A 26,038-nucleotide genomic window follows, 5' to 3' on the forward strand; every position below is an offset into this window, starting at 1 on the left:
ATTTTTCAACACTAGAATTTACAACCATGCTTTAATCGGGTTTTAGATGAATATCTAAATACATTTACCACCGATGAGTACAATAAAGAAAAAAAAAGATGTGACTCTTCTTATGAAATACAACAGTTGAAGTTTGACAGTACTGTACAGTGATGTAGGAACGTGATATAAAAATACAGCTGTAGAAGAGACCGTACTGTTTAATATTGCATTTCCTACAGAATGAATATTTTAAACAAACTTGAAACAAATGAGCTTTGCTATTAAAGAACCTTAACTTCATACTTGAATGAAAAAAAAATAAATTATACATTATATAGAACAATCACCAAGTTTGTTTTAATTTAATTTAAAGAGAATGACGTTTCGAACTAGCGCTCTTCGTCAGCTCTCACAATTTACAACCAATCAATGTAAATTCCTTACAGTTTACAACCATCAATGAATAGCCTTTACAGTGTACAACCAATCAAAGAAAAGTCCTTTAACCAGCTCGACGGAGTTGCTATGGGTTCGAGATTAATATAATCTCCGGCCAGTTTATTTTTGGGAAATAACCCTGATCGAGCGCCAACTTTCTGAACTGTAGACATAGCAATATGAATATTACTGTGAAAACAGGAACACAATACGAAACGTTCATCTTTTGATACTTTAATTAGTAATAATAATTGTCAATTTTAAATGTAAGGTGTATCATGGGGTAGCGGTAAGACTGCAACGCTAAAGTCACAACAGATAGCCCGATAAAAACACACCCAAAAAAAAACATTTACTGTCTTCTATCTTACTTTGATAACTTTCATTCTAAATATTTTGAAGGAAACTTTTGTTTTTTTGTGTGTTTTTTATTGTTAAGCTTAAAAATACATAATGGGCTATTTGTGCTGTGCCCACCGAAACCCGTTTTTGGAGTGTAAGCCTTCAAATTTACCACTGATCCTCTAGTGAACTGAATATTATTTCGCACAAAATGTATGTTGCATGTAAGTACTTACGTAAACTAATAAAAATTATTATCGTGTTAAAACTGCTTTTTTATTTCACCATAATTTAAATAAGCGAGTTATTAATATACGATGTATAATATAAGTGTCAAAATTTCATACTGACGTCTGTTTACCCTCCGTAGGCGAATATCCTTTAGTTATTATGGATCCGTTAAAAATGTTACTTCAGGGGAGTATCCGGAAGCACTGTTTAAACCTAGGTATCATCTACATTTTTACTTTAGATTTAAGGACCATATTCCATCGTCATATTTAGCCTATAACACCGTATTCTACCTTTACGATCATCGTATGTAGTCTATAACACCGTATTCCACCTGTACGATCATCACATGTAGTCTATAACACCGCGTTCCACCTTTACAATCATCACGTGTATTATATAACACCGTACTGCATCTTTACGATTATCGTATATAGTATATAATACCATATTCTATCTTTATCATCATCACATGGAGTCTATAATACCGTATTCCACCTTTACGAACACCACATGTAGTATACAACACCGTATTCCACCTTTACGAACACCACATGTAGTATACAACACCGTATTCCACCTTTACGAACACCACATTTAGTCTATAACACCGTATTCCACCTTTACGATCCTCACATGTAGTCTATAACACCCCTGAAGACATTGTTCAATCTGAGTAAGAGTCAAAAGTCAACTGACTCTCCGTACAAGTAAGAGCTTGCTCCTGGAGCAGATATCTCTGTATTTGCAGAGAATTTTCACAGTAACACAGTGAGTGTTTAGAGACACATACATTTGTAGTAGTTTAGTTGATAACTGAAGGATATCATAATTATTAGCCCTATCCTCTTCATCAGGTAACTAAGCAACAAACTTTTAAAATGCCTATAACCCATTGTTATATGTATTACTTGTTTTGGACTCTAGGAAAAACTAAGGACCATCCGCCACAATCCTACAATCGGTATCAAACCAAGTACTTGAATACTTTCAAAAATATAGAATTGAAAAAAAAATGCTCAAAAAAATTAAAGAAACAAGTACATATTTCAGTATATTTTTGTCTGAACTAAATTTATGTAGGTAAAAACATATCCGTTCGTCTACAAACGTATTTTTAAGCTTGCGAGTGAAGTTTGAAGCAACTCAAACGAAACTCACCTCACTCAAGGAGAATACAACTTAAGGTACCCGATATAAAGCTTTTACGTGAAACTATGCCTTCTTCATTAATTCTCGAAGCAAACAGCAACATGGATCTTTAGCGTCTCGTTTTGTCAGTGTGTACCTTCAGCATTCCAGTGGAACCTGTGTGCCGATCCAAACAGTTCGCAATCGTCTAACGAAGGACGCTTTAGGGCCAGACGGTCTACAAGAGGCATTATTCTGACGGTGCGTTACCATGCAGCCAGGTTGGAGTTTGCTCGTCAGCACATGGACTTGGAACTTCGTTAATGGGCCACTGTGCTACGAAAAGACGAGAGCAGGTTCACTGTGTCTCATGATGATGGACGTGCGAGAGTATGGAGACGCTGAGGAGAGCGATTTTCCGCCTGTAACATTGTTCAAGTCGACACTTATGGAGGAGGTTCGGTAATGGTCTGGGCAGGCATATGCTTGGGTGGCCGCACGGACTTACCCATACTCAACAGGGATACTCTGAACGCACGACGATATAGAGATGAAATTCTGGAACCAATTGTGAGGCCTTCTGCCGCTGCTGTCGGCGATGGGTTCATTTTTATGCAGGTTAACGCGCGAATTCACGTCGCCAGACTGTGTATGGTCTTCCTTGACGAGGAAGGAATAGAGACTTTTGAATGGTCCGTCAGATCTCCAGATTTAAATCCGATTGAACATTGTTGGGATATGTTGTAAAGGCGTGTTACCCTCCTCAGAATGTATAGAAACTCCGACAAGACCTGGTAGACGAGTGGGCTGCCATATCCCAAGATAACATCGATTCGACGTGTGCCAAATTGGTGTCAGGAGTGTGTCACAGTCCGTGGAGGTCATACTAGATATTGAATGTTTCAAACATTTTTTGAATAAATGCATGTAAACTGTTTAAAGTATTGTTTCATATGAGATATCAGTTTTGGTGATATTGGTCATTTTTTAAAATCTTAGTTCTTCATGTTTTATCTTTCATAACACATTAAAAAATGGATACAGATGGAACTGAAAAGAGACAAATAACCTAAAAAAATAAAAATATTATCACATTTGGAACGCTGAGATAAACTGTATAAGAAAACGTACTTGTTCCTTTAATTTTTTTGAGCAGTTTATATGTTCTAAATACCAATCTGATACTATTCTCAAACCCATCAAAGACACCTGAATTGTACTTACCTGGAACTTAGTCTACAAACATCAACATCTTAGGGTTAACGTAAGATGAAATTAACATAAATAAATCATATCACCGGAATTAGAAATAAAGTTTATGAACGAGAAAACTATGCTAAGATAAAAATACGGAAATAATAGCAAAAGATATCATTAAACTTTATAAACAGTACATCCGTCTAGAACGTGAATACACCTGTCCAACATCGATCAACACTAAAGCATAACACATTATTACACAGAATACCGAATTCGGTAAAAACCACAATACTTTGAGTACCCAGGTCAAGAAAAATCTTCTTTATGAACGAATACGACTCCTTGAATGGCCGTTCAGATAGTTTAACAAAAATATGCACAATCGTTATATCATACATGATGACAATAGCCATAAATATCTCTTTCCACTCAATATATATCATAAGAAAAAGACCAACTATGCTAGACATTAAAATACCCCTTACGTCAAGATATCTAAGGTATACATAAACTGTTGATGTGAAACATGGGTCTGATAACTTAATATAGTGAAACATTGACACGAGTAGGGAAAGAAACTGTTATACAGTAACTTAGAAAAAGGAAGTATGATCAGTGTAACCACCCGCCGATTGTATAAACTCTGGTCTAGAGATGTTTTTGCACCTGCCATGGACGAATTACAGTAAATTTATACGTTATTTTCCGACACGAGAGCTCAAAGTGAACAATAGTTGACGCTGAAAGTGATGAATATAAAAATATTTCAGACAGTATCTGAATGACCTATCTGTTCTCTGCCCACCACGGGTATTGAAACCGGTGTACGTCTGCGGACATGCCGCTGTTCCACTTTGGAGAGGGTGGGGACTAGAAATTTGTTTTGAATTTCGCGCAAACCTGAACGAGGGCTATCTGTGCTAGCCGTCCCTATTTTAGCTGTGTAAGACTAGATGAAAGGCAGCTAGTCATCACCACCCACCGCCAACTCTTGGACTGTTCTTTTACCAACGAATAATGGGATTGCCCATCACATTATAACGCCACCTCGGCTGAAAGGGCCAGGATGTTTAGTGCAACGGGAATTAAAACACGCGACCCTCAGATTACGAGTTAAGCGCCCTAACTACCTGGCCATGCCGGGCTGGGGTTGAAAGTTACAGAAATACTTTTTTTTTTAAGTATTTCAAACAGAGTCTGGAAGTTACAGAAATAATTTTCCGTCCCAAAGAAATATGCATACGTCCTGCAGTGCAACATGGGGGAAAGATATTTGGTTTTCTTAATGTTCGATCCCACCTAATAGAAACTAACTATAGACGTATACAAACGGAGAGATGTTGAACTAAATTAACTTCACTCAGATTGGTTAACATCCTTAATTAAATTACCCGGGTTTGTTTACGTCCTCAATCAAACTACCCAGGTTTGTTTACGTCCTCAATCAAACTACCCAGGTTTGTTAACGTCCTTAATCAAATTACCGAGGTTTGTTAACGTCCTTAATCAAATTGCCCAGGTTTGTTAACGTCCTTAATCAAATTACTCAGGTTTGTTAACGTCCTTAATCAAATTACTCAGGTTTGTTAACGTCCTTAATCAAATTACTCAGGTTTGTTAACGTCCTTAATCAAATTATCCCAGCCCAGCATACAGTTACGACAGAGAGTGTTCGTACCCCTGCGTCCCGAGTAGTTTTTTCCTCATAACTTAAAAAGTATCACGATTAGGATTATGAAAGTAGAGTATATTATAAATATTATACTAACATACATTTACATAATTTTTATGAAAATTGAACGACAAATAAACTGTTTATAAACAAATAACCAAACATATGATGAGCAGAAAGTGTTCGTGCGTCTACTTTAATGGTCAGTTGTATAGCCTTTCAGGTGAATACTTGGCGCAATCTCTCCTCATAACCCTCTATGATCGTTTGACAGTACTCGACTGGTAATTTCTTCCATTCTTCTTTACAGAAGGTCTCCAAATCTTGCAAGTTTTTTGCATGACGTTGATGAACCCTGGTCTTCAACTCATGCCAAACATTTTCAATTGGATTGAGATCGGGTGACTACGATGGCCACTCCAGAACGCTTATATGGTTCTTCTGCAACCAGGATTGCACATATTTCGATTTATGCTTAGGGTCATTGTCGTGCTGGAAGATTCAACGATACCCAAGCCGCAAGTTCCGAGCAGCATTCTTGATATAAGTGCCTAACATATCAACGTACTCTTCTGTTTTCATGATTCCGTTGACTCGGTGAAGGCTGCCTACACCAGAAAAGCTGAAGGAACTCCATAGCATGATCGAGCCACCTCCATGTTTAACTGTAGGGACGGTGTTCTTCGGAAGATGTCGTTTCTCCTTCTTACGGAAAATATAGCGAACATCAGTGTGGCCGAAAAGCTCGATTTTAATCTCGTCTGACCAAAGAATACTCTTCCAATAGGTAAAGGGTTTATCTACATGCTTTCTTGCATACGTCAATCGTTCTTCTAAATGAACAGGCTTTAAATATGGAGTTCTACGAGGACGGCATGCTTTGAACCCAGAAGAGCGTAACATGTTCGTAACTGTAAAGGTGCTTACTTCAACCCCAGTTTTCCTTACCAGTTTCTGTATGTCATTACTTGTTAAACGAGGGTTCCTACTAACTTCTCTGAGAACCTTCCTCTTGGTTCTCTCTGAAATTTTGGTGAGGCGTTCGGAACGAGGGAGGTTAGCAATTAATCCTGTAAGCTTAAACTTGGCAATTATGCTTTGAACAGTAGATTTTGGCACATTAAGTTGTGTAGCAATACCGGAAAGAGACACACGAGACTTGTATTTTACAATAATTCGGTGTTTTAAATCACTTGACAGTTGTTTCCTGTTCGTCATGATGACCAAGCAGATAATGACGGAGACTGGGCTAAATTGCCGGAAGTACATTTTTTGCTGGCTAACTTCCAATAATTATGAACCCAATGTCTAGTTCTGGAATAGTAATGTAGCTGATTTGCCAAACTAAAATATTTTACGGAAATATTAGTTTTCTCACACGTTCTGAACTGTACGAACACTTTCTGCTCCTCATATTTGTGGTTATTTGTTTATTTACAGTTTATTTGTAGTTTAATTTACATAAAAATTTATGTAGATGTGTGTTAGTATTATATTTATAATATATTGTATTTCTATTAGCCTAACCGTGATACTTTTTAAGTTATGAGCAAAAAACCACTCGGGACGCAGGGGTACGAACACTTTCTGTTGTCACTGTAGCCAGGTAAATAAGGCACCCGACTCGTAATCCGAGGGTCGCGGATTGGAATCCCCGTCACACCAAACATGCTTGCCCTTTCAGCCGTGATAACGTTAGAATGGTACGATTAATCCCACTATTCGTTGGTAAAAGAGTAGCCCAAAAGTTGGTGGTGGATGGTGATGACTAGCTGTCTTCCTTCTAGTCTTACACTGCTAAATTAGGGACGGCTAATGCAGATAGCTCTCGTGTAGCTTTGTGCGAAATTCAAAAGAAACAAACGAACAGTCAAATTACCCAGGTTTGTTAACGTTCTTAATCAAATTATCCAAGTTTGGTAATTTCCTTATTCAAACTACCCACGTTTGTTATCGTCCTTAGTCAAATTTTCCAGATTTGTTAACTTCCTTAATCAAATTACCCAGGTTTGTTAATGTCCTTAATTTAATACCCCAGGTTTGTTTACGTCCTTAATCTAGTTACACAGGTTTGTTAACGTCCTTATTCAAATTACCCAGGCTTATTATCGTCATTAATCAAGTTACAATGATTTGTTAACGTCCTTAATCAAACTACCCACGTTTGTAATCCAGGGTGGTTCGTGTAACGGTAGTTAGTTTTTATAAGTGAATTGTCCATGGTGGTATGTGCAACGATAGTTCAGTTCTTGCGAGAAAAGTGAATTTCTTTTATTCACCACATTATAAATCAGCACAGATTCAACTTTATAACGATTATTTCGTAAGTTATTCAGCTGACAGAAATATAAGATATAAAATAATAATTAACTTAAACTGGGTACGGTACGCCAGCATGCGCAGGTCTGAAAAATCACAATTTTAAAAGCTAAATTGTTGTTATCATTAACAAATTAATTTAAGTATTTCTTTGCCGAAGAACTGTCGTAGCCTAACGAACAATAATGCCCCCCAAAACTATTTGTTTCTTTGTTTGTTTTTTATTTCGCGCAAAGCTACTCCAGGGTTATCTGCAGTAGCCGACTCTAATTTAACAGTGTAAGACTAGAGGGAAGGCAGCTAGTCATCACCACCCAACGCCAACTCTTAGGTTACTCTTTTACCAATGAATAATGAGATTGACCGTAACATTATAACGCCCTCACGGCTGAAAGGTCGGGCATGTTTGGTTGTACGGGGATTCGAACACGCGACCCTCAGATGACGAGTCGAACGCCTTAATCCACCTGGCCGTGCCAGGCCGTCCCAAAAAACGAAGATTATAGTCTTGGACAGATGACTGTTCGTATTTGTTAATCACAGATTATATACGAGTAGCTTTAAGAAAGCAGATTACTAAACATAATAAAGAAGGGAGTATTTTTACACAGGGAAAGGAATTTGCATGTAAAGTACCGATGTATAAAAACGAAAACTTAGAAGTTCTGATAGCAATTCTTCTTCTTGCAAAACTTTGCGCCTAATATAATACTAGTAGTTCAAACTGTTGTCATCCTGCATAAAATTAAAATCGTTTTGTTTCTAAATGCACCACGAACTATTTCAATTAGTTAAATTCTTTTTAGATTTGTATGTAACCTGTACCTTACTGTATTAAAAACAATAGTTTCGCCCTGATTTTTATCTCTCTCTCTCTCTGTGTGTGTGTGTGTGTGTGTCTGTGTGTTTAAAAAATGAGCCAATGTTAGGTTTCGCTTTCGTCTATATTAGGTTTGAAAATTTACGACGTTATTATGTTACGATAATCCGGCGTTGTGTCGCCTCGAAACTTGAGTGTCAAAACCAGTCGTAAACATGACAAGAATATAACGCTAATTTCTAGTTAGCATGTAATTAATTGGCTGATCTTGTTTTGAGACATTTTTTATGACGACTTCCAGCATTGTTTTAAAAATAAAAAATCGAAGAAGAAAATTAATGGCTGTGTTTTAAATATTTTAGATGTACGAACGATTACTTGAACCCTAGTTTATTTCCTAGAGGGGGCGTTGTAGAAATGTACAGACGAAGGTAGATATCGATCTAGTGATCGCTTGGAGTCTAGGACTGACGAATTTGTAAGGCATTCTAGTGATCCAAATTGGACACATCTTTAAAATAACAAAATGCATTATTTTTAATACTTAACCCTAAAATTACCCATACGATCACCTTATTAAGCAGATTTTTTATGTCAACAAATATATATTTGTTGAATTTCACACAAAACTATACGAGACCTATTTGCGCTAGCTGTCCCTAGTTTAACAGTGATACTATAGAAAGAAGGCAGCTAGTCAGCTGTACCTTTTCAACAACGAATAGCCAGATTAAACGTCACATTATAGTCCACCCTCGGATGAAAGGCGGGCATTTTCGGTATTAACGGAGACTCGAACCCGCTAACCTCTGATTACAAGTCAAGCACCCAAAACACCAGACTCAAATATTTAAGAATATCAGCCATATTTTTATTAACGCTACTAGGTCCTACTCGTGTGTCCTATTTTAAAAGATAAGATAAATTATTTTATCCAGTTCGTTCTGCGATGCAAAATATAGACCTCAGGGAAAGCAAACGTCAGGTAGAAAACCTCGAAATTTTTATAATAGAACAAGTAACTTGAAAATAAGTGAATGATGACATGGGTGGATTTGACCCTCAGATTCTAGCGTTCTAAATCCGTAAACTTATCGCTATTCAATAGTAGAACGTATGGAGACTGGAATTTGCTTTCACGGCATTTTTATATACAGTGTGTCACAGCTATAACGAATTTTAACTCATTTAAACTGTGGGGCGCTACCGTTTTTAAGCGGGGTGAGAAGCGTTAGAAAAATATTACGTTTTTTAAAAAATAAAATTTATCGTTGTCATCATTGGCTGTGTGTGTGTGTGTTTTAGTGAAACAAACACATTTAAGTGAAATTAAACAAGTAAACCAAATCACGAGAAAGGACTGCGTTAAAAACAGCAAATCCCAACCTCTGATTAATTACATTACAACCATAATTTTTAAAGCCAAAATAAAACACATTAAAATTAAAAAATAGACAAAATACGCTGCATCTTTAAAAAAATCCAAGGGTACAAGCCACAAAGGGGACTATAAAATATATTCTAGGTTTCGGAGATGGCTGTTGAAGTAGGCCCCACATTAACCTCCAATCATAGTGATCTTGTGTAAGGCTAGAGACTTTCAATGAGTTAAACTTTTTTCGGGGGGAAAGGGAGTGAAGTGTTTAGAAAAGAAGAAAAGGGGGGATGGCCTAAATGTTTCGAGAAATACTGACATATACAACTATGCTCTTGTTGTGGTTGAAATATGAACAAAAACAATACGTCGTGTTTTTATATACTTCGACATTTGTCAGGTTTATAACGCCCCTATATTGAAAGATTGGGTGGGAGGTAACTGGTCAATATTGCACTGCGGTGGACATACCCTAGATAACCCACTATACTGGCTTTATGCTTAACAAAGCAGCGTTTCCCAAACTTCTGTTGCGTTCTGTCATTTAAACGAACGAACTATGTATGGCAGGTATTCTGTTTTAAGAAAGGGCATTTTACTTTCCCAACTGAGGTATTCATGGATAAGAGTATCCTCCTTCGACCTGTTGGCGAATATATTATGAAGTCAAAGAATTAATTATTTTAATGGTGTCGGTAAAAAGGTCGGGGAATGCCTACTGCAAAACTTGGTAAATGTCTGGTGGGCGTCGAGACAGAGTGAAGTCCAAGGCCTTCGGTGATTGACGTGATAATGTTGATGATGTAGAAGATGGCGACTATATTGAAGATGATACTGGAATTGTGAAGAAAAGAAACAAGGCGGCAGAATGCGGACAACCCAGTAACTCATGAAATTAACGGGCCTTCATCAGAGTCACTTGGTGGCGGGGATCTGTATATCCAATGCCTTGGATAAGATCACTATCACCATCGCAAAGGAGGTTCAACGGATTATTCATTCCTACCGGACGGGGACAATCACACGCTGATTCCTTCATTTCTCTGAGAAGATTAACCAAGATATGTGATCAGTCATTCACGTCCACCCCTTAAATAAACATGGTTTGTTGCGCGCCAACTTTTTTTTAATGAGTAAAATTATGAGTTAAAGTTACACAATACAAAGATACACATTATTTTGTAATAAATACTTATTATTTTCATTTAACAATATTAAAAGGCTTAATTTTGCATTGTTACACTATTTACTCTACCCTAAGTCAAGAGATAATTTGCGCCCCTTGGGGGGCGCGTCACACACTTTGGGAAACATGGCAATAAGGAATGAACGAGAAACATATGGTGATTTAACCAGACGTACGAGAAACTAGCATGGTTTTTGCTAACGGTTACAACAAATATGTTGACCGTACTTTTAAATGTGTGATGCTATCGGTTTACAGGCCTGGCATGGCCACGCGCGTAAGGCGTGCGACTCGTAATCCGAGGGTTGCGGGTTCGCGCCCGCGTCGCGCCAAACATGCTCGCCCTCCCAGCCGTGGGGGCGTTACAATGTGACGGTCAATCCCACTATTCGTTGGTAAAAGAGTAGCCCAAGAGTTGGCGATGGGTGGTGATGACTAGCTGCCTTCCCTCTAGTCTTACACTGCAAAATTAGGGACGGCTAGCGCAGATAGCCCTCGAGTAGCTTTGTGCAAACACCACACCAACCAATTAATTTACACTGTTGTCTAAGAAATGTTTTTACGTGCTGCTGTATACCAACACCTTGCTGGCGTAATATTGTTTATCTTACTTCACGTAATACTGTAGTTAGAAATATATTAAGCTACTAGAAAACTTATTTTAATGTTAAGAAATTTTTACATGTTACACATTTGTTAACGTCTCTCCCCCACCTTTCTGCTTAATTCAAAGAAAGTCGAGTTGCATGTTTTCAGTCGGTAATATTTACATATCCACTTTGTGTAGTCTTAGATGGTCTAGTACTGTACGTATTTTCGTTATTTAAAATGAAAATTAAGTTTTGAATGCGGATTGTTTATCATAGTAGTGACGCCACAAGTATGAGAAATTCTGGCAGTGCTCAGGCAATAAACTTTAGAATCATAACACGGGTTGTTTCCGTTCAAAGATTCCAATAGATGGCGCTTTTTGACTATGATGGAAGTTATATATGTAAAGTGGATCGAAGCAAGCTGTCATATGCCTAGTTTCTATATTGTGGGTGTTGTGTGAGAGTAGGATTGTGTGAGGAGATAGTTTTGATTTATAGGGTTATTTATATATATCTGCACGTGTGGGGTTCTTGTCAATAAATAGCGTGAATTAATGTTGTCGGGCCTGATTTTAGGTCTTAGTTCTCAATAACTTAGTATAACAATGAACTGTTGTTAACTTACGTTATTCAGTATATTAGATTGGTATTTTTCACTCTGTTAATTCGTGAATGATATGAAACGTAAAGGTTAACCGTTTCTAAATTGTATATTGTTTTTCATTTTAAAACGCAAGCGCAACGCAATATATATTCCGAAAAATAATAATAAAGATCTAAGGTTGGGCATTAAGGGATTTACCATCATATTTTCCCGTTCATCGTAAACGAAGCTGGGGAATAATACAGCGGTTCAAGTGGTTTCATTTCGCCTAGTAACAGACGAAACCATGCGTTCCCAACGCTCTAACGTCCGGCACTCTCACCATCTTTTAAGAAGAACAATGGTCAGTAAACAGTTTACTTATTGTTGACTATATAGTTTAGTCTTCAGTGTTTGTTGATATTTGTACTTTGTGTATCCACGTTCTAAGAAGCTGCCGCATGCGTTATGTACTTGTCACTACTGATTTCTATCAAAGCGTGTTGGATGACATCGAATACTGTCATAGACTGTTGCCTCAACATTCTGTAAGGGTGTTCTATTGTTTTCTTGTAAGTGCATCGGATAAAGTATTGAAACTGAAAGTTTTTTGCATATCTTGTAGTGCAAAATAGTTGATACTTTGATCACAACAAGAACCAATGCTTCATGCCAGTTTTAAAAATTACAATAATAAACTCGAGTCTAAGACTTCTGACCGCTTGGATAACCGCGGAAGTATCTATAACGTTGGTATAATATGCAAGTGTATGTAGTACCACTACAATTTTATTTATTATATAATAAACGGACCTCTTTAATTAACAAGTATGAAAACGTACTTGAATATCTTATAAAAGAAAATGTCGGCTATCTTATAAAACTAGGTTAGTAGAACTAGCTAATCTGTTTAAAATAAAGAACAAAAAATAATTCGAGAAACTTTCATCTTTCACCAAAAGGTTTCTTTCTCAACATCGTTTCAACACTGTCTATGAACATTAGTGTTTCTTGTGTACTCCATCCTAAAGGTTTGTTTGTATTCATTTTGTACCCTTCTGTCACCTAACCACCCTTAACTCTATTTTAACGACTGGTATGGAACTGTAACTCGCTGATCGATATGTCAGGCTCTTGTCTGGTATAACTGGAAAAGCAATACTCTAGAAAGGCTGGTTTTATCGACTATTTTTGATTGCTATAAAACTGAGTTTAACGCTGGTTTTTCATTTTTGACTTAATTTTGCTGTCAGCAGGATTTCAGATAAATTTGTTTCAAATTGCCGTTCATATTTAATACAAAAGTTTTGTCTGCTAATGAATGCAGGTACACCAAATAAATGTATATTTAACACCAGAGTATGCACTTATTACGTGATCTTGTGGCTACGACGCCTATTCTTTGCAAATAACAATACAGGAAGACTTTCTACAATACCCACATGTGGGAAGAGATACAGCTGGCTGTTCATACCCAACACTACCAGCTTGTAAGAGTTATATTTAATAGTTCTAAACGTAAGCATTCATACAGCAAAACTATTCAACGGAAATATTTCTGGGGGTTTGTGTGTTAAAATAGTTCGTCAATGTTTGTTTGTTACACGAGTTTTTGTTTTAATTACCTTTACTATTTAAAACAAAAACTCGTGTACATCAGCTGCCTCTGATTTTGTCACGAAACAAAAGGTCTGAAACCCTTTAACTTGAATACTAAATTTTGTATCTCTTTCAGAAACGTCTTAATGTTTGAATACGACCCGTACCAGCACTACTATACTGGACATACGTTAATAAATCGCATCTTTCTTCAAGTACATAAAATACTGATCGTAAACTAAACTCTGAACTCCACTTTTGTTTTATTTTGAACGCGGTAGCAAGTTTGAAAATCTCCCAAAAGGGAGATAGGCGTAACTCGTGAGGCAACAGATATATTAGAAGCATTAGTTTATTTATTAAACTATGATGCTCCTAAATACATTTGTCTTACAAATTTTCTGCCCTGTTTTTAAAAATGAATTTTTATAGTGTTTTGGTGTGGGTGCTCAAATTTCAGAAGTTTGCGAAGATCTATTACAATTACTCTTGTAACTTTGTACGAGGCCAAACTGGCCTTTCAGTAACTGGGGAAGAATTATACGTGTCGTAACGTTAGTGTTAAGCCTATTTTTTTTTATTAAAATGTTCTAAACACAACTGTTCTTTGTTGTATTCCGGCCGGCTTAACGATTTGGATCTAATGAAACACGTCATTGGTAATGGTTTGTTTGTTTGTTTTGGAATTTCGCACAAATCTACTCGAGGGCTATCTGTGCTAGCCGTCCCTAATTTTGCAGTGTAAGACTAGAGGGAAGGCAGCTAGTCATCACCACCCACCGCCAACTCTTGGGCTACTCTTTTACCAACGAATAGTGGGATTGACCGTAACATTATACGCCCCCACGGCTGGAAGGGCGAGCATGTTTAGCGCGATGCGGGCGCGAACCCGCGACCCTCGGACTACGAGTCGCACACCTTACGCGCTTGGCCACGCCGGGCCCATTGGTAATGGATACGACAAATAATGTAGTTAGAATATGGGGCAAATACTATTGTTTATATTAATGAGCACAAAATAGTTAAGAAGTGACTGTTAATAAAGGTGGTGTTCACAGATGAAACTTGTACATAATAGTTGATAAGAGTAAATGTGGATTTGGTGTCTTTTAAAACATTCATCTTCGTTTGATCACCTTAAGTGAAGATAAAAGGAACGTGTTTTCTTTACTTCGGTTTCGTTTAGTTTTATGCTTTTCGAATATTAGGTATGCGTTTATAATTTACTGTATTTTACAAAATTTTGTCGAGGACTATATTAAAACCACGTGTCTGCATATATGTAAATTAGTCGATACCAGTGACCGCTTTGTCTGCAGACTTACAATGCTGCCTAGAACGGGTGTCGAAATCAAGTTTCTAGGGTACAGATAACCCATTTAGTAGCTCTGTACTTAATTACAACCAAACAAGTTAGCCGCGTTTTGAACAATAAAAATGCGACCTCTGTTTTTGAAGTGACCAATTTAAGTTGGAAACGTTACTAGACTACGTGAATGTGGATACAGTGAAGTTGAAACCTTCAGACCGGGGAGTTAATTGGTCGATTGATTGGGCAGAATTCTATACATTTCCTATTTAAATTAGGCATAGTAACAACATTAATAAAACTGTTTAATAGTTATGGGTAAACATAACTTGTATAAATTTTGAAATAAACTAATTTGTAAGTTATGTAAATGAATTGTATTTTTGCGTTATTTTCTCCAAACAATTTAAAATAACTCTCTCCAAACGATAATGTTAACAGTCCAGGAGACTTATCCTAATGTTTCTTATGTATAAGATATCTGTTGTCACTTGCTTTTGTAGACGTGGTAGCAGCGTCAGATGTTTCACGAGTTCTAAAAAAAAAAATATATATATATATATATACACACAGAATGAAGTTCTCTCAGAAAAGCATGTTAGGCTGCGATAAGAGAACGCGACAACTTAAGTGAAAAATTAAAAAGAAAAACGTGAGTCGTCGTCCGCATTGCATCTTCCTTGTACTGTGTAAAACTATGGTTTATCGTGCCAGTGGAATAAGACCCAGTAGAGGTAATGTTCGAATTGTTTCTTACGTTCCTTCAAACAGCTTCATTTAGCTGTAACTTTACCAAATAATTAGACGCGACAAAATAACAAGATGTTTCTACATTTTTAAATACACATCCTAGTAGTTTTATATAATGTATAAAGTAGAAGTAATCTTGTATATTTTGTTGCAACTCTAACTTACTTGTATGTTTTGTTTTGGAATTTCGCACAAAGCTAGTCGAGGGCTATCTGTGCTAGCCGTCCCTAATTTAGCAGTGTAAGACTAGAGGGAAGGCAGCTAGTCATCACCACTCACGGCCAAATCTTGGGCTACTCTTTTACCAAAGAAAAGTGGGATTGACCAGATATTATAACGCCCCCACGGCTGGGAGGGCGAGCATGTTTGGCGCGACTCGGGCGCGAACCCGCGATCCTCAGATTACGAAGCGCACGCCTTAACGCGCTAGGCCATGCCAGGCCCCAACTTAATTGTACATGCAACTACTTCATAAACTAAACTGACTCGCGCTACACTAAATGCCTTTCTACTTATCCCGAATTAAAACAAATTACAGTATTTAATATATACCTTTGTAACAATATTGATCGTACTGTTGTTGCTTGTGTCATAGACTGGCTACTTAATCGTTTGTTATATCTAGTATACAGCTGCACCATGGTAAAACAAAAGCAATGATAATAACTAGCCTTTAAATTATTTCTTACTGTTTACTTTAGAGCTAGTTCGTCTATCACTACCTTAACCGTCCTACACGTAAACGTCGAGAAGCAAGTATTTGTAGTTTTTTTTTCATTCTTTTGTAAGCTTGCACGCACCAACATTTATAAATCGGTTTTAGTTGCCTCGGTTACGTGATAACCCTAATAAAAGGGAGTTAATCTACTTTAAAGTGTATTGTCTCTGCTAGTGCTGTGTAATGCCACCTTTACCTATGATACGTAAGTAGTTCGTTAGTTTTACCGCAGAGCCACACAACAGTACTTTCAGTCTACCGTGGGAAATCGAATTTTATCGTTGTAAACATAACAATGTAGACAAACGGTAATCTTTTATCGCATATTTTAATTTATTTAACTATTTTGTATATCCCCAAGTGGATCTTTTGTTTTTCGATTGAAGTGATGTATTTGTTGCTGGTAGTTTGTGCTTCGGACTTTGGAACCTTGGGTGCATTATGATTATCAAATCCTAATATATTATTTGCTTTTGATACGACCCATCTAGTCTACGAGTTTAGATAGAATTTGTAATGACTGTAAATCTGCTATAGTTTTGCACGAATAGATCCGAATGAACATCACGAGTTAAGCAGGAACAACTTGTACAAGAAGAACACAAACCGTTTATCGTATTCACATTTCTCGCTGCAGGTGTGATTACAAATGTTTGGAATAGTATTAAATGTAGCTTTTAGATCTTGACCTGTATTGTTAAACTTTCATTGTGAAGACTAGGTCATGTAATTATGGTAACTTCATCACGACCGTGATATGTCACAATAAAAGACAGTAAATTTCCTCATTAATTACATTAATATTCCCATAAATTACCATGGTTAGTGATTAGATTCCCTGCCCATGGTGCAATAGTTTGTGTGATTATATCGCTAGTTGTATGGTCTCTAACAAACACATGCAGTGAATTATCTGTACATCACGTAACTGTGTAGTGTTTAGTTGTATTTTAAGGCTCCGCATGGGCAGGTGGTTAGGGTGCTTGACTCGTATTCTAAGGGTTGTGGGTTCGAATCCCCTTCTCACAAAATATACCTGCTCTTTCAACTGTGGGGGGGGGGCTTTATGTAACAATCAGTTCCACTGTGTTTGTAAGAGTAATCCAAGAGTTTACGATGGGTTGTGATGGCTAGCGCAGATAGCCTTCATGTAGCTTCGCGTGAAATTTTAATTCTTACAGCACCACCTAGTAGCTTACAAAGCAAGAGCTATAATTCCCATTTCCTGTGAGTCGACCTCCTAGCTGTCATTTCTAGGCATACAAACTGGTGTTGCTCTTGGCATTACATCTTCATTCGTCAGCTGTGTTGATATTTATAGTACTCCATATCTTCTGAAGGCTAGGAAAGTAAACAAGGTCACTTCCTCTGCCATTGATCTCCTTAGCAGCATATTGATTGTTTCATGTTGGCCATATTCATTTGGTAAGCAGTTTCTTTCGTCTGAAGGTACAGTACTTCCTAACGTGGTTCATTCTGTAGGTTAGATAACTACTATCAGTTCCTTTCTCGTCTTCTGGTTCAGAGGTGAGAAAGATGGCGCTTTTCCTTCATTTACCTTTTTGATTCCTTGTCAAGCCAGTTCATCACGAGGTGCCTATAGCTAGGTTATTATCGTAGTTTGGTAATCAACTTAATTATTGGACTCTCTGATTACATTGAACTAGTTGATTATTCTCGAGGAATAGAGTTAACACACTCTTCCAGAGTTGCTGCTATTGGTATCAACACCTTTTCTATCCACTATATTGAGATCATATAAATACTGAGATAACTGTACACAGTTAATTCACTTATTTCCAAAACTACTCCTTCATGAAAGGCCCACTTGTGCATAAAATCGAATATTCTCGTTAGGAACAAACATTTTCACCTAAATATGTTTTCTGGTAGTTACATAGTAGTACTAGTAAACAGTTAAAACGTGTGAAGAATAATATTTGAAGACGGTTCAAATGCCTTTTTAAAGTTCTTGTAATGAGTTGTGTAATACTATATTTATGCCATTTCCGTATATAATTACGATTCTTTAAGATAATTTGGGTATTTAAAGAATGATCAGTTACTTATGAAAAGTATTTTAAGATTTACTACGTTTTATTTAAGCCAAACGATATATATATAGGCATAGATACGAAGGGAAATAATCTCTTCACCCTTCACTTGTCCTAACTTTGCTACAGCTCAAACAACTTGCTCACAACTGAAATGGTGAATATATTTGATAGAAACATAAAATAGCCCGAGATTCTATAATTATGAAACCATCACTAACCAAACCGGAATAAACTCTAATTGATTCAAAAAGTAAAGTCTATTTTGCTTATTTAAATACCTGTAGCAAAAGAAATATTAATATATACTCTTCAAAGAAAAGAAACGCAAAAGGGATATTTTTGTTATTTTAAAGAGAAATGTATGTAATAACGTTACAAGCTCAGAGTATGTGATGTTACACGTGTTAAGGCACTGATTGTCAGACCAAAATGACAATAAAAGTTGTGCACTTTGAAAACGGAGGAAAACAACGGATTTTTCGCCAAAACTCATTCGTGTCCAATAAATTTGAGAGATTGCATGTTCTGCAAGTGCAATATGTGCAAAATCCCTATAAAAGTGACGGGTTCTCGGTTTCCATAGCTCAGTGTTAAGCCACCGACACGCAATACAGTTACGACAAGACTAACTGAAGCACAACGCCATTGGTCGCTTGGAAGCAGGCGAATCTCGATTAGATGTTGCCAGAGCTGTGAATTTCCACCCAAGCACCATCACAAGGCTATGGAATCGTCACCAACAACATGGATAAACTCGTGACCGTCCACGATCTGGCAGACCTCGTGTAACCACGCCCGCACAAGATCGCAACATCCGGTAACGTCACCTTCGGGATAGGACTATCACTGCGACGTCTACTGCCTCAACCATACCAGGGCTGCATAGGATTTCCGATCAGACCGTACGCAACCGTCGACGAGATTCTTAGGCCCTATGTGCAACCCAACATGGTGAACGTCAACGACGTTTTTCAACATGACAACGCCCGTCCTCACACAGCGTGACTCACTACTGTCTTCTTGAGACACCACAACATCAACGTTCTACCCTGGCCCTCCAGGTCACCAGATTTAAACCCCATCGAACATCTTTGGGACGATTTGGACCGACGTCTGCGACGACGATAACCTCAACCGCAGACTCTACCTCAGCTTGCAGCAGCTTTGCAGGCTGAGTGGACAGCCATTCCACAGGATGTGATTCGTCATCTCATCGCTTCCATGGGCAGGAGATGCCAAGCAATTATTGATGCTTACGGGGGGCTCACTCGTTATTGACGTTGAGTGACGTTAAATTTCACCTAGTGAGCGTCGACTTTGGATGTTCAGCAGTGAATGTGCAAAGTTTCACACATGTCATACAGAACTACCTGGAATAAACGTGCTAACAATTTCTCATATTTTCCTTTTGCGTTCCTTTTTTTAAGAGTATATTTAATTATAATTTTATTTAATTTTTTGGAACTCTAATCAGTGTAATGGATGCCCATACATAATTGATTTACGAGGGCTGTTCAAAAAATACGCGGACTGACGTCATAAAACAAAATGTACTTTTATTTAGAAGTTACAGGTCTGGGACCCCTTCAAAGTACTCTCCTCCCCAACCCACACACTTATTCCAATGGTGTTTCCACTTGTTGAAGCAGTCCTGGTGTGCTTCTTTTGTAATGTCCTCCAGCTCCTTCGTCGCATTTGCCTTAATCTCTGGAATCGTCTCAAATCTTCTTCCTTTCAAGGGTCTTTTGAGTTTGGGGAACAAGAAAAAATTGTAAGGAGCAAGGTCAGGTGAGTAGGGGGGTGGGGAAGAACAGTGATCGAGTGTTTGGCCAAAAATTCACGAGGCACAAATTTCGCAGCAACGCAGTGCATCTTCAATTTTTCGGTCAAAATCTTGTAACAAGATCCCACTGATATCCCACACTCTTCATCAAGTTCCCTGACAGTCAGACGTCGATTTGCCCGCACCGTGTGGGTCGTCAGTTGAAAGGACGTTCAGGACGCTCATCATCTTCAATGGACTGTCGACCATCCTTAAAACGTTCATGCCACTTGAAACATACCGTACGCTTCATAGCAACATCACCGTAAGCCGTGTTAAGCATAGCAAAAGTTTTAGTCGCAGATTTTCCTAGTTTAACACAAAATTTCATAGCAAGTCGTTGCTCCTTCAGGTCATTCATTCTGAAATCCGCCAAACGAAAAAATCGCACTTCACTTAAAACTGCGTAGCTAATACACAAATGAAGATATCTGCAATCGGGAAATGGCGTCGTAATCAGCTGATCTGTGCGAACCTAGCGACACCAAGCGGATTTCCCTGGAAACAACTGGAGCCGCGCAATTCAAACAGTCCGCGTATTTTTTTAATAGACCTCGTATACAGTTAATGATGTATGTCTTGGTTCCTTTGTAACTTGTGTTATGTATTAACTTTTCTAGGACCATTCTTCAATTTATTTAAGATTTCAACTAGCCGGATATTTAAATTTAGAAGTTAATTGAATGTTAGTATGTACGAAATTTATTTTCGCAAACAAGATTGATACACAATTTTCTTAACACAAACATATTTTAACATACATACAATACAATGTAGTTTTTATCCACAGTTATTACAAATAATGACTTTTTATATGCAAGCTTCACAAACATTAAGTCTATTTGGTCTGGAACTGATTATTTTCACGATGAGATAAAATAGCTTGTTTTGTATTCTTGGCTGGCTTCACACCGTTTATCAACTGACTTTTCTCCAAAAATGTCCTCGTAGAAATACTGACGTACGAAGTTAATTGATTGAAGTTAGCGGTTTGGAATGTTCTAAACCTGTAAGTGTTCCTGGTCAGATATCTGTAGTTTCCCCAATTAATAAGCGTTAATTACAGTTACAGCTTCTGAATATTAAATACCAACTGAAGCAAACCAATATTAAACTGTCTTCATGCATGTTGCTATGCCAATCTTTTAATAATCAAGTGAGATTCTCAAATTTAGCAAGCAGCAGTACTGGCAACCATAAGAATTTTGCATACTCGTACGTACATACGTACGTACATTCTAGCATTTTAAATTGTTCTACAAAGTTAGAGAACAGGTGGGACTTTTGCAATACACATTCGACAACACAAGTTACACGCATTTCTAAACATATTTAACTAAAACATTGATATTAAAATATAATACTAAATCTGTTAAGGTTACCTGGTAATGCACAGAGCTCTTAGTGCTCTGTCAATGTAATAACTTGCCAATGCACAACATGACTGTCTTCTATGTTGCTGAGATGTACTGGAAGAAACACCTGGTCTTGTCACTGGTACACTTGCTCATTGATTAATAACATTACACCACACCTTCCTGCATTACAAACTGAGTTAGACTTCATACATCTGTTATGTTCCTCATTTGGAGTTGGTTATTACCTTGTTGCATAGTGAGAAGTGTATATCTTGGATCTGGGTTAGTTGGTTGCTCTTCCTGGAACTACAAAAATGCAATCACTTAACCTATCATCTGGTGAAATCCTTCTATATGGCCTGTTGTCATGACAGAAATGGTCTCATCTTTCAGATAGTGCCCACAATTGAGCACATTTCATTGTATGGTGAACAAAGCTATCTATCTGCATTGCAGTGTCTTGAGCTGAAGCAACAACATATGAACAAATATTGTTAATACAGCACTTATCTAGCATGCTATCAACTGTTTTTAAAATGCATGAACCATTTAGTTTATGGTTACTTGAACAGAGCTTTCTAATCATAAGTTGATTTAATATAAATGGATATTCACACCTGCATGCATATTTTTGTCATATCATCTATGCTTAGGAGTTATGACTTTATGACTAGCAAAAGATCAGATTCCATTACTTCCTGCAACTTCAACCCTGATCCAGTTCCACTGGCACAGTTATTTCATTAACTTTATGCCAACATGTATACTTTTACTGCTGTAATGCTTTAAGTTGCTCACTCCATCTACAGTGTGTATAAACTTTAGTGGGCTAATACTTGGGAGGTGATTTAAGCTGTTGACCATCCACCATAAATAGTAAGACAACATAAAGCCAGACATTGCTTAGTTACACATTGAGCCCAGCCTTCCAGTACTACTTCTGCAGGATCCATGAAGGCTTTCTTTACACAGAATGTACATTTTGCTGGTATAAGTAGCAAGGATATCTCTTGGTCATTTCTAGGCTCTACGTAAATGTATTGGTTATTCATTCAGGTGCATCCAGTGAGGGAAGACAAGCAGTGGTGTGGCACAAGCCTTAGAAAGGTGAATTCAATTTTATAAAGCATACACATTCACTACATTTTCATTTGACAATGTCTATTACAATCAATTGGATATGATGAATGTAAAATTCTGATTTTGCAGACTGGCTGTGTGACCACCATCTTTGTTTTGTTGTAAGTGTCATTATTGAATCATTTACTCGGTAGCAAAAATGCTGCCTTATGGGTGGCTGTTTGTACTAGTATTTACCAGTTTTCGTATTCAAGTATGCAACATCATTGTTCATCTGTCATTGCTTTTGCTGCATCTGTGAAATTATTGCCCAAACTAGACAGCATTGCTTACTCTGCTCAACAAGGAATAGGCAGTGCACTCTAAAGTGACCAAGGTGCTCCACATCTAAGGTAAGATTTGCTCCTCTTATCTAGAATAAAATCCAGGCAAAGGCATCAGTGGCATAGTGTCCAATGTACACCAAGGGAAGAATAAAGATATCCCTGACCATTCACTGGTTACCAGTGTGGTTGTATTACAGTACCAGGTTATATAAATAACTGGTCAATCTGCATGATATGGATGCATGGGTATGATGGTCTTTCAAAGGTGATATTGCTGCAGATCCTTCTCTTATAGGCTTTTCTTACCAACAGTTTGAAGTTGCTGTATTACCATATAAACTGCCTCTTCCAAATATTTAATTAAAAGAGCATTCTAATGATCTACTGTGAAAATGGTGTAGATCTTTTCATGGTACCTTCATCCTTTCAAGTCTTCAATTGTTTTGCTTCATCTTCCTCAAGTCAAACCTCTGCAATTTGGTAATAACTATCCCAGAGTTGTACCTCCCTCATTCTCTGAGGTCTAGTGCTGGAGTGTTCAAACTGTATTAGACATTGCACAATGGGCTCCAGAGCCACCTATTCCAAGTCATTACTTACTTGAAATACTTAATGCTCCTTTGCTTTATCATTAAATGTTTAGGGGTGATCTTCCTTAGTCCACTTGTGGAAGAGCATTGATCATTGCCAGTACTTTCATATTACAACCTTCCAGCTGCAATGTCATTTTATATTGTAGGCACAGCATTGTAGTTACTGTGACTTGTCTGTGTGGCCAATCACTGGTGTAGTGCCACATAAATTGACATTGACAGCATGTCCTTCAGCTGTGGTGACTTGTTTCAGCAATATCTCCTTACTTAAAGATGTGTATCACTGTCGCATGGTCCACCATTTAATGCATGCCATCTTACCTACTGGCTATTAGGAGAGTGTCCTCCAATCTTACCTTTAGTTTTATTGTTCTGATAGTGTCAACCAGATGAATGTCTAGGAATTTACACATACTGCCTTAGCCAGTCTGATTTTCTAGAACCACAATCCTACAATAACACTGCACAACAAAGTTTTTTGCTTCCTGAACATTGTTGTGTGTTCCTTATAGATTTTTGGCTGCTGATCATGAAAATCACTTCCAAACTTGCCCATCATGTACCATTTCGTTGAAGTCTTCAGTTTTGCTACAATGGAAAAATATTGGGGCAACTGGAATCTGTCAATGCTTGCTGACTACTGTTTGATACTGCAACATGATGCACTGGACATTGAATACAAACAAAATTCTGGAGCAAAACACTTGTTTAACTTAATAGTGTATCAGAAACATAAACACAATTAAATACGTTATTGCAAGTAAACAGTTAATTGTCTATTTCTCAGTTCCTACGTAATGAAGCAGAACCAAAACTATTTGTGCATACCCAGCAGGTGCCTGTCACAATCAGCAAAAACTTTTCAGGAAGCAAAACTTTTCAAAAAAACTGTTGTGCAGTGTAATCCTTGCTCATTGATTCTTTTCTCACTCAAGATAATTCTTAAGGAAAGAGCATAAACAACTTTTTGTGTGTGTGCACTAGATGCTTGTAGTCAGTCATTGGATGTAAGATGATTGGGGACCTTCACATTATCAACTCTTGACTAGCTCCCTCCAGTGACCTACTTTCTTTGCCATATGACCTCTTGTGGGAAATGTCACTTGTGACCTAGTCTTTTGGAAATTGTAGCACTAGGACTAAGACAACGCATGTCATCTTAATAGCAAGCTCTACAATAAGAGCTTGTGGTTCATTGCACAAATTTTCTTTCCTGCACACTGCAGTATTTTTGACAGTTTTAATCTTGGAGCAGTGAGATAGAGCTGCCTAACAGGAGTTGTAAAAAGAATTAATAAATAGTACTTAATCTTGGTAACTAACTTGGGTGAGAAATAATAAAGAGAATGTAAAATATAACCATCTTTTGGTATGGACAGAGATGGACACTTGCACTGGATTAAAACTCTTCTGTCCAACCAACTGAACTATTTAAACTCAATGTTTCTTAACACTAGCTGCAAGATGTACTCTTTGTTAATCTTAATGCACACCTAGCTAGATTTTTCTTTTTTTGTTTTACTGGAATGTGGTAAAGTTTTAGAGCAATCTTATCAACAGAATTGCACTTAAAGTACAAAGATTTTTTAAATACGTTGATTTATCTATCTTATTTGCTTTTGTCTTCTAGGTTCCAAGTAATCCTAGGGCTGAAAAGATCGATATTGAGGATCTAGGTATGCTTTAGTAATAATCTAGTAACTAGCCATATTTCTTTACTGAAAATTGTAAAGAAACATCTTAGTTTATAGTCTTGGTTGTCTTTATATAACAAAACCTCTAAACAGATGTTTTGATAGATTTTTATACTAACAGTATTAGTTTTACAATAGATTTGTGTAGACAAGTCTTCAGAATGGGAACTAAACAATCATTTTCTGAAGAAAGTACAATTAAATTGATTGTATGCTGTCAATGTTTTTCTAAATTTGTAGTTAAAATTGAGTTGAAATTAACTTCACTACATTTAAACATTTTTAATAACATTTCAAAGTTTTGTCCAGAAGAAATTAGACCATAATGTTTTTTTTTTTCTTTCTACTAAACAGGAGAAAATGAGGACCTAATATTTGTAAAGTTTTTTCAACATTTCCATTGTTATGACATCATTCCAATTAGTGGCAAGCTGGTGGTGTTTGATACTCAACTATTGGTAAGGAAACTTGTAATACAAGTGTCTAAGTACAGCGTTCATGATGGTGAAAATGTACGACATGTAGTGTTGATAAATTGGAAATATAAAAAAAAAAAAAAAAAAAAACGGGGAAAAAAATTAGGCCTGTTGAAAGTTAGTGCTGAAATCAGAAATCCAATCAACATTAACTTATTTAATCAAATTGTTTGATACTGAACCTTGCAAGATCTATTTTTTGTTCACTTAATCTGTTGTACTCCTACTTTACTTGTGTTTTTAGTTGCTCAGTTAGTGTTTAACACATTTACTGGTGCCAGTAATATAAACAATACCTATCCTAATGCAGGTGTCTTATATTTGAGTAACATATTTTAATTGAATTGTTTTTATTTGAAGCCACTTGTAATGTGACCCACTGGT

The 26,038-nt window shown here is 37.1% G+C and overlaps 1 protein-coding gene across 11 annotated transcripts in view; it reads left to right on the forward strand.

Moving 5' to 3' along the window:
- LOC143252447 (5'-AMP-activated protein kinase subunit gamma-1-like) overlaps window positions 1-26,038 on the forward strand; it is a 90,583-nt gene that overhangs the window by 44,091 nt on the left and 20,454 nt on the right. For all 11 annotated transcript variants that reach the window (XR_013029000.1, XR_013028999.1, XM_076504563.1 and 8 more), the window contains 2 exons: window positions 25,115-25,160; window positions 25,533-25,636. Coding sequence is in view for 9 of the 11 variants with exons in the window: in XM_076504563.1 (XP_076360678.1) it covers window positions 25,115-25,160; window positions 25,533-25,636 (150 nt within the window). In the remaining 2 variants the exon portion in view is untranslated. The remainder of the gene's footprint in view (window positions 1-25,114; window positions 25,161-25,532; window positions 25,637-26,038) is intronic.

Source organism: Tachypleus tridentatus, chromosome 6 (assembly GCF_004210375.1).
Source record: "Tachypleus tridentatus isolate NWPU-2018 chromosome 6, ASM421037v1, whole genome shotgun sequence".
In the NCBI taxonomy this organism is placed as follows: domain Eukaryota; kingdom Metazoa; phylum Arthropoda; class Merostomata; order Xiphosura; family Limulidae; genus Tachypleus; species Tachypleus tridentatus.